Genomic DNA, 14,334 nt, shown 5'->3' with positions numbered 1-14,334 from the left:
CCATTGTTTGCTAATTATAACATATTATTGTCATTTGCAAAACAAGGAACAAATTATGTTGCGGTTTAGACCACACTTCCCATTATGCATTCTTCCATTTAAATCTTCTGTACTGATTCGCATGTTGTGCCATGGGTCGATAGTGACGAAATACCTCTAATGGTAGATTTCCATTTCCTATATAAAACTTTTCTGAGTCTGAGTCAATTTAATAAAGTTACAGGCAATGGGAAACCCATAATAAACCCCTAAATTCTCTGTGATATGGGGAAATTGCATGCTTATTGCGTGGGGAAATTGCATGCTTATTGGGCAATTTCGGAGGCCTACAAATCAATTTAAATAAAAAATATACAAACAGAGCACTATAGATTTTGAAAATAGACTGCCTGCTTCACTAAAACCATGAAAAGTAGAGTAATAGATGGAGTACCACAGGCCCAAATTTCCCCTTAAAATAGGGCCAAAAATGGAAAATCTCAACTTTGAGGTCGCTGTTCAACTCCTCCCATTTACCACCTGTTTGTTCACGAAATACTGTTAAACATCTACGGTCTGGTGCCGTATTCCATTTTCCCGTAATACATGAGAACAAACAGGGGTATCGATTTTATCCTTAATTGAACATTTTGTAAACTTTGCTGAAGAAATTTAGTTTGATAATCTTACCAAAAAATAGACTAGTTTTTCCTTGCTTTTTTAAAAGTGCAACCATGCCTCGCTTGAAGTATATGCGCGAGTCTATGATATCGCGCGAGTCATGTTACGGACTACGCAAGTATTACGGGAAATATTACCTGCGTACTTCTCATTAATATACAGATTGCAGAATTCTTATCAACTAAAGGATAAGGGTTTCTATCATGGCCTCTGATTTTTTTCGAGAAGAAAGCCTAATCATTTGAGAAGGGAATGGATTTTGTCATAATAATATCGAAATTAATACTTGTCGTTCGTAACAAGAAGGAATGTATCACGATTTGTTGATAACCAGCTATATTATTTTATTTGATTACACTGAACATGAAGCTGTATCTCTACTAGCTCATGCACAGAACATTTGCAGACTCGACCTTCCGCATCTTCTTCTTCTTCTTTCCGCTACTGTGCACAAACCTCCTAGGAGTATACTCGCACAAATGGTGGCACGCTCTCACACATAACAGGCATGAGACTCAAAGGCATAAAAAGATACTATATACAGGTTAAAAACAGGCTGGAAGGTACTGGCTTAGCTACATCGGTTCCACATGTAGTGAGCACCACATTAGAGTATGTTAACAAGAAATATTTATCAAATTATAAAAAAATTAATTCATGTTAGATTTATACAGCGCACTTTTTAAGCCACTGGTGGATCATCAGAATCAGATCTAATCCACTAGGCCGGTTGAGCCGAACAAGGCGCACACCTATCCGCTGTTAGATTGTAAAATTCATTAATATCATCTCAGCAGATCCCCAAATTACACTGGGTGAAAGAAGTTTTTGACAACTAATCGCCGATTTTGAAAGCAGGCGGAAATCGTTGGTCCCCTACAATTTCAAATTTAACCAAATAATACAATCGCAAACAAATACAATACTATAAGTACAGCATCATAAAATGAAGCACATCAACATGGTAAAATGTGACCAAACTAACCGGTACACAAACGCGTAATAACCATGAGAGGAAAAATTACCAGCCCTTGCACTCAGCAAGATAAAGTGTACAACAGGATTGATGAAATTTTGAGCGCTATGAATAAGCATGACAAGGGGAATATTTTGGAGAACTTTTCAACAGCATTTGAATTTTGACCTCTGTGTGAACTAGCCCAATGCTGACAGAGGTCCAGTAAACATATTTTTGAAGTTCGTGGTATTTAGAAGCAATATCCATCAAAAACAAAACTATGGACACCAAAACAAGCTTATGTGGCAAAATTACATATGACTATACCGAATTTGTGTTGATCCAAAGAATAGTTTGCTCTACCGCATCTGCGAAGTTTTGTTACGACGTTATAGGCAAATGTGTCAAAGGTTAACACATTTTTGGCTGGGGCCAACTAATACGGTTAATATTGTCCAATTTGAATTGGACAATGTTATAATATAAGTAAATTGGCCCAACCCAAAGTGCATTGCCCTTTGACACGTTTCTGCCCATAGCGTTATAATAGCTAAACTTTACAGATACAACAAGCCATATAGTCTAGTACCCAGCTATTGTTCTCATGCACCCAGATGATGTATTTTTCTAACCTATTTCTTCGTAATCCTTGAAGTCCCTACCGTCGTTTTATCTTTTCAGTTTCTGTTTCCGGATCTGTTTTTGTAAGTCTATAGCTGTGTTCACACATGCACTTATTACCGGTAATATTTTATCTAGGCTTATGTCCGATCGAATTAAATATTTCCGCTAATCCCTTAGTGCGTCCACATTTGTCGGCAATAGCGCTATACGCTGGCGAAGTTACGTAATAATCGGATTAACTACCATAGCAATAGGTGAATCGTGCTGATTAGTTGCACCTGTAAGATTGTATCTTTGAAAAGACCGGTATTGTATTCAATCTATGATTGTAGACATACTGGTGATGAGTGCAACCTGCTTGTAGTACAGCGCGAAATGTTCAAAATTGTTTTCACCTATTGCTATGGTAATTAATCTGATAAATGACGTAACTTCGCAAGCGTATGCCCGACATGTTATGTCCGTTAAAGCCTATTACCGGTCATAAACCCTTCTTTCTACATGAGCATCATCAGAAAATTTAACCCGATTTTAAATGTTTTCACTGAAAATTCACTTTCAATAAACGCCCCTTTTTAAAACAAATTACAGACAATGTGGTAGGTATGTCATGTAAGAAAAATGCAAATTCAAAAGTTCCAAAATTAAGACCAATTTTGTATTTATGTAGGTTCTATTATTATTATTATTATCATTATTATTATTGTTATTGTTATTATTATTATTATTATTATTATTATTATTATTATTATTATTATTTTAGTTTGACAAAGTAGTCCCATTTTACAGTAGACTTAGCTCTATATCGCATTTTATACATGTAGGCCCTACTATGGTGAACATCTTTGAAAAAATGACAAAAATAAAAAAAATTACACTGACTCCCATCATCATGCTATTTTTAAATTTACAAAAAGTCGGCTTCAATAAAATTGCGACCTCCCCTATTTCGGCAGCAAATATTTTATGACCCCCCCCCACCGTTTACACCCCCCCCAAAAAAAACCAGACATCAGTCTTTTTGAATAAAATAAGCACACTATCTGTAGTCATGCTGTGTTGTGACTCCCTACATTTTGGTCATCAAAAATATTTTATGACACCCCATATTTTTCTTTCCGTATATATTTGGGACCCCCTAATCATCTTATAAAATGCAATTGCATGCCTTTCTATTATCATGCTTATGGCTTAATAAATTTCATCTCCATCTACATCCAGGGCCATACTGCCCCCCACTGAACCCTCTGGGGTTAACATTTGCTACCCCCGAAACTCGTGTAGGTTATCCCAATAAGGATGGTCAATTGCTCCTGCGCCTGAATTTTTCACCCGATCATGGAGGGTGCGATGGAGAGTTTTCAGTGCCTTTATCACTACAGGTATCTGCTCCCCGACCGTATCGGGACCCCCCTTGTCATGTAATAGCGTGGCTATTTCCTCCCAAAGCTTTTTTTATCCCAGAAATACTTTCCGTGTCTCTCCAAATTTTGAGTATAGCCAATGTTTCCTTGTCATTCCAATTGACCCCTCTATGGAAACGGGAAATCACAAGCAGCAAATAAAAAAGAAGCTAAAAGAGAAATGTAAGAAACAACAGATTTTAATGTTCATTTTCAAATATTCTACCTGTTCAGTAATTCTTCCTGTTATAGTGAACGCTCCCATTTACTCATCTAACGGTGATGTCCGAAAAAAAAAATCGCATCCCCAGGCCTTGCCGTTTGAGGCGAGCGATCGCTCTCGCTCGCCACCGCTCGCCCAAACTCGATTTTTAGTGACCGATTTTCCACTCGCCATAGACACTAAATATCACTCGCTGCGAATCTCCCAAAATCAGCCACTGAATCAGCCATTTCAGTATTTAATCGATGCTGTACTCCTCCAAGCGTAGAAAGTGAAAATGTTAGCGCGCTTCGCGCGCATTTCAACATAAATGTACATAAATACCGTGTCAAGACAGAAACTCTACTTGATTATTTCCTAAATAAGTGATATTTGTGAAAATTCGACCACTCGCCTACAATCATGCTAGCGAGTGATTAACCACTCGCCTTTAAAATCTAAACGGCAAGGCCTGCATCCCGCTAGTTTATATTAATATTTGCAGCTGCAGCCATAAATTACTCTGCTTAAAATTTTCCGCGAGTGATATAGGCCTACTCACAATTATATCCGACAGCCCAATAGTGCTGCGTGTCCACACGTAATTACTATTACCGGACGTAACGTTTCGATCGGTCTTAACAGCTCTTAACTCTGGTCATCTTCAGCCTTAAATTGTCGGATTTAAAGCACATTATATCCGACGCTCATTCACACTGCCACTTATATCCGATACTATTACCGACGTAATTTAAGTCCGGTAATAGTCCGACTGTGTGAACACGACGAGTCGGCAATAGCTCTATGTCCGACGTGTTTATATCCGAGCTATTACCGGTCATAACTAACCGGAAATGGTCAGTGACAAGCTAATGTCTCCTTCTCTTGCCAGTTCATTCCTCTATTGCGTTTGATATTCGCACCTGCATCCATGATGATTTTGTTTTATCTCTCACTGGTCACACTATTTATACTCTGCTTCAAATCAGTTGCGCGAGTGATTTAATTTAACCCGGAAGTGTTCTACATGCTGAATCACGCAGAAAGGTGAAAGGTCACAGCTATATCCGACAGCCCAAAAGCGCTGTTCAGTGTTCACACGTAATTACTATTACCGATCGTAACGTTTCGATCGGTCTTAACAGCTCTTAACCCTGGTCATCTTCGGATTTAAATTGTCGGATTTAAACCACATTACGTCGGATATAGTTATATCCGACGCTCATTCACACTGCCACTTATACCCGATACTATTACCGACGTAATTTAAGTCCGGTATTAAGTGGTTTAAGTCCGACTGTGTGAACAAGGCTATTGTTATTCTGAAGTGGTAGTCTCCCAGGTGTGACCAATCTTTTATTCTAGCCTTTTGTTAGTTACTGAAAATGTGAAGCTCGTGAATTTCAGTTTTCGTTTTGGTAAGTTATATTGATTTTTGACATAAAACCTTGTGATGTGCGGTTGGGTGCTAATCTAGACAAAAGAAGAGTCTAAATTTTACGGTCCTAAATTCGCGGTAAATTGTACGGCTTCAATTGACTTGTGTTTGGTGTATATGCACTACACGTAAGTCGCTCGTAAAAAAGTCTTGCATTGAAATATATACTAACCATTTGCCAAGTTATAAGCAAAAGTCTTTCATATTGGCGATGAAACGAGCGTCTAAAATAGTCAAATACCTCCCAATGAGGCGCGTACAAGTGGTGATTTGGGAATCATGTTTTATATTGAAATGCAATACAAAAGAATTGCATTGGAGCAAAGATAATGTATTCTATTCATTCGTACCAATGACAAGCTAATCTGATAATTGGTTGGGTCTATATGCAAGGCTCGGGTTTATTTTAAATGTTTATTTTTGCAGAGCTTATTTTCAGTCATGGATCATACTGATAAATTTCGCAAGGGATGGAGAGGGAGGGAGGGAGGGGGAGGGAGGGAGGGAGGGAGGGAGGGAGGGAGAGAGGGAAATACTTGAGACTGAACAAGTGAGAGTGGGAGGGGTGAGGAAGAAAGAGAGGAGAGGAGAGACTAGAAAAGAAGAACTCGAGAGGAGAGAGTATGGACGGGAGGGAGTGGGGAGACTGATCAGGGGGGGCAGGAGGAAGCAAAATAGGGAGTAGAAATAGACATTGATGGAAGGGCGACACTGTGGCCATGCACAAGCGGACCTTTTGTAATTTTAGGGCTTATTTGCAACGTTTTTACAGAAAAAAGTGGACTTTGTCATTCGGATTGGCATGCATTTTGTCAAATTAATGTAGATCAATTTATTTACCAATGTAAAGACGAGAGGGCGCTAGACCATTAAAAACACTGGTGTTAACGTAATCATTTCTCTCCCGGTTTTATTGACATAAGCAATCACCTCTATTGAAATAAGCGGATTGGTACTTCAGAGTTAACAATAAAGTCAGATTACAGTAACTTACTGAATCCCTCGCGTTTTCGTATCTGAACAAAAGACTTACGGAAACCGAAAAGATAAAAAGAACCCTAGTATTGTGTTGTTCCCAAAACAAAAGATTGTCCCAAAGGTCATTAAACTTTATACACGGGGTCAAATTTCAAACTTCGCATCAAAATAGGTCAATGACCATAGAAACCCAATGAACTTGACATGTTTTGATGTGTACATAGGTAATGAAACATCTCTCACATGTTGTTAACTAGCATTATTAAAGATCATTTATCTTATCAAAACAAAGATTCTGGCATCATTTTCATCAAGATCGGAGCAAGTTTAAATTTTTCAAATGATTGTCGGCTTTTCCTCCCAGCTACATACACTTTATAGTACTGGACGCTATGTGTTTGGGATTTTTATTCTTACATTAGTGGAACCCATGTTTTTGGCATCCTTAAACCGGAAAAAAATGATGGTTACATTTTTTTCTATGCCTCTTGTGATTCCCACGAGGGGTCGAAAGTCACAGTGAGGGAAAAATTAAAAATATTCCCATCATGTTGTAATGCATTTCAAATTGTTCTTCTTATATATATATCACACGGAATATAAAATCAATTTTCATATTTTTCTACGGTGCTTAGTTCATGAGTTTTAAGGTCAAATGTCAAAAATTTCATACACAGAGAGGGTCATGTTTTTTAAACTGGAACCCCCCAAAATGTGGTGCTGTCACATTTTGCCAAATCTAATACCCCATCAAGTACTGCGAAATCAATTGCTATTGCAGTATAATCTGTCCGCATTATCTTAAAGACATTATTCGTGTGTGCATATTATCGACTGCACGCTTTGCTGCAAATTATTTTTCATTATATTTTATTACATTTAATATTGGTATTATGACATACGGGATAAATAGTACATAAAACGACTAATAAATCCTGCCATGATGACGTCCAGTTTATTATATCATAAAAAAGGACATGGCGCTATCTGATAGTGAAAAGTAACAATTTTAGGAAAATCAAAATCTATTTTTAAAAACCCGCACACTGTGGCTTTAATGTGAGGAGGTACACTGGTGTTATTTCCCATTGCTTGAGAACACAGTAATGTCCTGCTTGCTCCATTTTGTACAACTTCCATTATCGACGAATGATTGGAGTTCTGCCTCGATTGAATCCTTGTGAAATTCTGGGTCCGTTTTCATCCAATGTTGGAAAACATTGAACATAATTACACCACCTGCATAATTAACAAACAATAATAATTATTACGACAGTAAGTTACACCAGTAGATGACACAGACCTGTATAAAATACATAGACTATAGACGAAAACCCAATAGGGCATTGATATTGAGGCATTTTTGAGTATAAATTAAGTTGGTAGACTCCCTATTTTACCCCATTTTAGGTCTAATTACTCATGTTCCAATTGCCTGGCTGGTAATTAACATCATTAGAATAAAATATTCCTGCACATACTACTTATGGTTGAGAAATTAGGCACCACATCGAATTTGGTTCTATAGCGTTATCGGTGGCTCTTTCAGTCATACCCTGGTCATGTAATGAATATGTATATCTAGGTAAATTTTCAAAATGTACGTGGGTAGTTTGATGCAAGCTATTTGCCTAGCTTCAGGGATTCCGGAAAAGAACAGTTTGTACTATGGTTGATGTGTTACATTAAAAACAGATCAAACTAATAAAGGTCGATAGGATTAACTTAACATAGCCCCAAAAATTGAAAATTAAAAAGTGAACAAACGTGAGACACTGGAGAGTTTGCGAAATGCTGTTCCAAATTGACTTGTTGCATGTCTACGTCAACTTACTGTTCATTCATTGCATTGTAGAGTCATTCGATGTTTCGTCCTACTATGGGCTATATTTCGCAATATTAGCGATTACATTTGCGTTACTCTGGCGCGTATTCTGTCGGTATGAATTATGTGTTATTTAGACCGAGATTAAGACTTACCGGGCTTAGTTATTCTCATTAATTCAGGCAATGACGTTGTTCTTACGTGACCAGTGAGGAACGCTCCAAGTAAACACAAAGCATCGTAAGTATCTGTAAGCAAAACAATTAAAACTGTTAAAAGTAGATTTGTATTTATTTCTTTTCCACAAAATGTTAGTTTTTGCTGTTAAAAAAGTCCCGTTTCAATTTTGAGAGCAAAACAAAGAAAATACCTAAGCGCAAGAAGACCGTAAGTCCACTTGGCCCCTCAACATGTATACACTAAAGTTGCGTATAGTTTCGTATATAGTTTGGTAATGTTTTATACATGTTCAGGGGCCAAAACAAATCTTTCACAACCTGATGAAGTCTTCCGATCAGAAGATGAAACGTCTAAAACGGAAATGAATCACTGGACTTGTAAAACATAATTTACCATACCATGTTTACCATGTAGATAATGTAAAACCCGGGTGTAAAACAGGTTCTCATCATCTTTGGTGTGGCGTTTCAAAGGACTCTACAGCAGGATCCTATAGAAGTCGCCATGTTTTGTGGCTTGCAGATTGCAGGATCGTATTTCAGGGAAGAAAATTGGCGGGGGGGGTGTTGAACATATAAGAGCCGGATTTACTATGACATTTGTGCGTAAAATACGGGGAAAAGTTTCAATTTTTTTTGATTATTTTAACGCCAAATGAAGGTGAATTTTGGTACTTGATGGGCTAGTGCGCGCACAATTGTGCCCTATTTTTGCCCAAAACACGTTTTTGGGCTAAAATGGAAGATACATGGGCAATAATTGCTTTAATTTTATTATCATGGATATTGAAAAATTTAGTGCCCCCCACCTACCAGTGTGTGATTATTCAGACTTACTGTCAGCTATGTTAACTTTCTTGCCAGGTATTATAGCTTCATGTATGTATTCTTTGTAAACACCCTTCGACTGCGCAAACTGCAACATTTCCTCGACTGGATCTAATGCATCAACATTTGTGTATCCTACTTCCTTAAGCTGATTGAAAAACAAAAGAGAGAATAATATCGTTTACAGATAAGCTGACAAAAATAAAGTTTTCAAATCATGCATGACTTGTAAAACTTATTGAAATAAAATTAATCGAAATAGTTTTTTCTTTCTAATATCTTTTTTCCTGGTTCCCTTTACTTAAACTGCTCTCTCCACTTTTTCCCGAAGTTTCTTCTTCCTCCTCTTGTCCTCTGCTTCTTAAGTTTCGCCTTCTCGTCCGTCTTCTTTTCCTCTTTTTCTTCTCTTCCTTTTCATTCTCTGTCTCTTCTCCGACCTGCGTCTCCTTATCAATCTTTTCTTCCATTTCTTCTTCCTCTTCTTCAAGTTTTTACGCTTTTTTGACTTCTTTTTTTCCTCCTTCTCTTTCCCGATTTTTGCGTAAACAAAAAAGAAAGCAATTTCTGGCGCGCCACTGGCAGCGTCATCCACAGTGACAAAAAATGTGCCACTGTGACAAAATGTTGAAGAAAATGCTATATGAAAACAAAATCGTTTGAGCGGCGTTTCACACCGGGAAATATCAATGGATGTTATTCAGTGCTTTAGCCAGGATTTTTGAAGTGGAGAAAAGCAAGAGGGAATTGGACTAAAAAGTACAAAAAGTCCTAAATAATCTAAAATATCACGGCTGCCAGCATCGGGGTAAAGCTCAGGGAGCAGCTCCACTGTCCATGCAATGTTAGTACACTCATAGAAATGACTTGTTCGCCTTGTTGGCGCAATTCAAAAGGAGTAAGTTTACTCAAAAATAGTGTAAAAGTTGCCAACACTAAATTCATTTTAGTTATCCGAACTTAACAAATGCTGAAAAAGCTCAGAAAGTTCCGTCAACTAATCAACTTTGTTGGCATTACTTAAAAAGTTGATGTAAGTCGTTGCGTCAACTTCTTAAGTGATGCCAACTTCTGAATTGAAGTTCATGGAACTTAGAAAAATAAACAAGGTTCAAAGAACCAATTAGTTGAGTTATTGTAACTCAACATGTAAGTTGATGTAACTCGTTCATATTAAGTTACTGGTACTTATTGTTTTGAGTTATTCTAATTTGGTACTTTGTTACTTAATTCACGTAATTGGATCATTTTCTGCACAATTAGCAGTATTCAAATATCTATTTTTGTAATCAGTGCAAAATTTTGTATACTATAGCACACCTCTAGAAAATTATGCTAACCTAGTTTCATTTTCTGAGTTGTAACAACTCAATAAAGTAAGTGCAAATGAGTGCGACCAACATAATGATATCGAGTCAGCGTTACTCAAAATTGTACGCGTTGACATTACTCGGAAAGTTGACGCAACGACTTACATCAACTTACTGAGTAATGCCAACGAACAATTTCTGTGAGTGTAGTTACCTTTTCTCCCATGATCCCAGTGCCAGCGCCTACGTCTAAGATGCGAGAATCCTTACTCAGATGTATGCTTTCTAATATCTTCGCCATCGCCAGAGCTCCGGCAGCCTTGCCAAGACTACTGGCATACTTGATCAATGTGAAACAAAGAAAAGGTGAAAATGAAATGATTACAGGTAATATAAGTGATCCCCGCGAAAACCTACACTACAATGTGCCCATTATGATTCTACCCCGGATACCAAAATGTTTCCATAATGGAACGTCCCCCTAAAAATCTTAAAAGAAGAAGAAGAAGAAAAAAAACACACCACCAACAACAACAGCAAAAAAACAAAGCAAACAAGGGCAATTATTGCTTTTTTTTGTACAGTGTACATCTTCAGTTTTAGTCCGAAAAACACGGGCCATATAATAGGGTAAAATTGCACAATTTATCGTACTCCCCGTACACTAGCTGATCCGATAACAAAAATCACCTCCATTTTGGGCTAAATTTTGGACTAAAATTGCTTTCAATTAAACATGTCTTAGTAAAACCAAATCCTCGTCCCCCTAAATTTTAATACTTCAGCCGCCACTGGGTATGGTTACCCTGGGTAACCTTAGCTAGACAAGTTACCCTGGGCAAACAATGTTGATGTTTTTAATGACATATACGTATAAAAGCGGGCCTATATCAAAAGCTCATGTTATCAGCAAATTACGGTCTAACGGCAAAACGTCTTATATGCCATGTAGGAGGAGACCTAGGACCTGAAAGAGGAGGACGAAATTTCAATGCTTTGAATCCATCATGCATGAAATGTGCAATTGCCGACATCTGTCTGAGACCCATTTAAGAAACTATGAGTTACGGGCACACGGATGTAAAATGCGGCTATAATCAGGCCTATATAATAGCATTCCGTATTAATTAGTACACATTGACGAGGTGAACATTGATATGGTTAATGCCCTTCTTGCCCTCGCTTTCGTTATTTAATAATCACATGGTACTCATCTTGTCCTCGCTTTCGTTATTTTATAATCAAATGGTACTCATCTTGTCCTCGCTTTCGTTATTTAATAATCACATGGTACACATCTTGTCCTCGCTTTCGTTATTTTATAATCAAATGGTACTCATCTCTCTTGTCCTCGCTTTCGTTATTTAATAATCACATGGTACTCATCTTGCCCTCGCTTTCGTTATTTAATAATCACGTGGTACTCATCTTGTCCTCGCTTTCGTTACTTTATAATAATACGAGATATCGATGTTCACCCTATCAACGGCGGATAAATATACCACTTACTTGTTCATATCCTTTAGCATTCTTATAGTACTCGAACATTTTTTCGGGGTTTCCTTCAATAATGAGTTGAACTATCTCGGTTCTTACAAATGGTCGTTCTTCTATTGCATCTGTATTGGTAGCCATCTTTTTTTCTATTTGTATTAAGCTATAAAAAATGTTAGTCAGTGGGTTAATTTTAAAAAACTAAGATATTCATTTTGAACGGAAGAAAACAGCATTTTACCCTCATGGAGGGAAAATATATATAGATATATGATGATCGCAGCTCGCACTTGATAGAGGCCTAGGGCCGAAATATTGTGAATATATTTTGTGGATTAAATTGCCAGGAAATGTAAACGAAGTGTTCCAGAACTCTTATTTAATGGATCTACTAATTCATCAGAACTATAAAATAAAAGATAAGACAAATGAACAAGAAATAAGAAAACATGAAAATACACACAAAAAATGAAAATCGACAAGTGGGTCCGTTCTAAAGAGCAAGAAGGACGAAGCTTCCTACTCCAGCAATCGGATATTGGCATTTTAATCGGTTTGATTGTGATTTTGTCCTGATTTTATTCATTATTCATTATTATAATTCATCATTATAATCGGCTTTCTGTCTGATAAGATCGTTTAATTTCTCCACCCACCACTCCCAAAGTATACATTTTTCTTATTGAAATTTTCCTTTTTATCGTAAAAAACGGGGCATTTGTCAGTGATTTATAGATAATTGTTGATGATTTATCCAAACTACATGTATTGTAAATTTTTTTGCATGCTGCATGGCTATGTAGACTGTATTGCGCTTTATAAGGGGTCGGAAACTCTTGAACTTCCCGTTAAAAAATTACTGAACCTGCCGGATAAAAATTTCCTGGCCCTTCCTGAGAAAGAAACGCAGTATTTCCAGGGCCGTTCCGACCATTAGAGCAGGAAAGGCGGTCGCCTAGGGCGGCAAACGCAGAGGGCGCAAAAAAAAAGGGAAAAAGGGAAAAAACGAGAATGGAGAAAGGAAAGGGAAGACAAAATGAGGGCGTATACAAATTTAAAGAAATGGGAGGAAAAAATAAAAAGAGGGCGAAAAGAGAAACAGAAAACAGGGCGGAAAAGGAAAAGAAACGGGGCAGAGAAGAAAGAAGACACGGGGCGGAGACGAATACAAATAGGTCAAAACTTATCAGTTTTCAAGGGGGTAACCCCCCTTAACACTTTTTTGGTATGCTTTGGTGGGGCGGCAGGAAGAGCCTTTGCCAAGGGCGGCAAAATCCCTAGGAACGACCCTGAGTATTCCTCCTCGCAGGAAACGATAGTCCGCGAGGAGGAATACTGTAAGAAATTCGTTCACCATATTTCAGACCACATGTAACATCACTACCCTGGATGATGAGAACCCACGTGGCTCCATGAGTACCTCTAGCTGGATCGCCCAACCCAGTGAAACTAGTGTTGACTCTCCTGTAGCTTCGTGCTCTGACTGACTGGGTTGGGCTAGAGGTACTCATGGAGCCACGTGGCACCTCGACAACGCCTGGTAAATAAATACATTGTACAGGCAGGGAGACTAAATCAATACACGTGTATTCTGCTATGCTCGATTTTCAGACAATAGATCTTACGAAACCGGGGTAGAAAATGATGAATATCTCCCGTCAGTTGGTTTCTAATGAGAAACCAAGTGTAAGGCTTGCACTTGAATACATGTATTGAAAGAACATGGTGCGTTTCAAATCAAATCAAAAACTGACAAAAATTAGGATTTTATAATATGTGTACAGAACAAAAAAGCTTCTCTCATTAGTCAACACTGCAACAGCCTGCTATACGTAGTCTGGAATATAATTTGCGAACGAGGCATTTTACTATGCATTCAAAAATATCTACCAATATCTAGACTCTCTTACACACACACCCCCATCCCAACTTACCTTTTATTTCTTGGTATACTTAACATGCTCATGGGCCTACTGCTTGCTTCAAACGCCGTCCTGGTCGACTGTATCGTAGTTTGCATTCGCGCTAACTACATGTATCACTTATTATAGTCGATACGACTATGTTGACCTTCTTCTTCTTGGTTGAGTCGGTAGATACAGATTATTAGCTGCAGTTCACCAACTTTTTGGGTCATGGTCGCGGATATATGGTGCGTGTCTCTATCTAATTGTTCTGTTTGGTTGCACTGTTGAGCCGGTATAGCATTCATATCTACATACTAACAAAGTATGATGTTTTGCATAACTTTTATTTTGCATAAAGAAACACCGCGCGATGTGTGTTGTAAGGGTGCATACCACCAAATTAATGTCCCTCATCATTTATTAGACATTAGGATAATCATCCCTGAAAACAGAAACATACAGTCATGCAGCGTACACTTAGTGTGAAACATGTGTTTGAACCTGAGGTATACTAGTCTCAGGTTTGAACAA

General features: G+C 37.9%; 1 protein-coding gene across 1 annotated transcript; it reads right to left on the bottom strand.

The window, feature by feature from the left end:
* Positions 1 to 6,169: 6,169 nt before the first annotated feature.
* LOC140164800 (methyltransferase-like protein 27) lies at positions 6,170 to 13,999 on the bottom strand. Its single transcript, XM_072188165.1, has 6 exons — positions 13,831 to 13,999; positions 11,912 to 12,059; positions 10,617 to 10,742; positions 9,105 to 9,243; positions 8,244 to 8,336; positions 6,170 to 7,502 (listed from the first exon to the last, which is right to left on the bottom strand). Exons 1-6 carry the CDS (start codon positions 13,914 to 13,916, stop codon positions 7,342 to 7,344), a joined length of 753 nt encoding a protein of 250 aa, XP_072044266.1. The 5' UTR covers positions 13,917 to 13,999; the 3' UTR covers positions 6,170 to 7,341.
* Between the last annotated feature and the right edge of the window lie 335 nt (positions 14,000 to 14,334).

This window comes from Amphiura filiformis, chromosome 11 (genome assembly GCF_039555335.1).
Source record: "Amphiura filiformis chromosome 11, Afil_fr2py, whole genome shotgun sequence".
In the NCBI taxonomy this organism is placed as follows: Eukaryota; Metazoa; Echinodermata; class Ophiuroidea; order Amphilepidida; family Amphiuridae; genus Amphiura; species Amphiura filiformis.
Note: the sequence above shows the minus strand (reverse complement) of the source record. Positions and strands in the feature narration are given on the sequence as shown.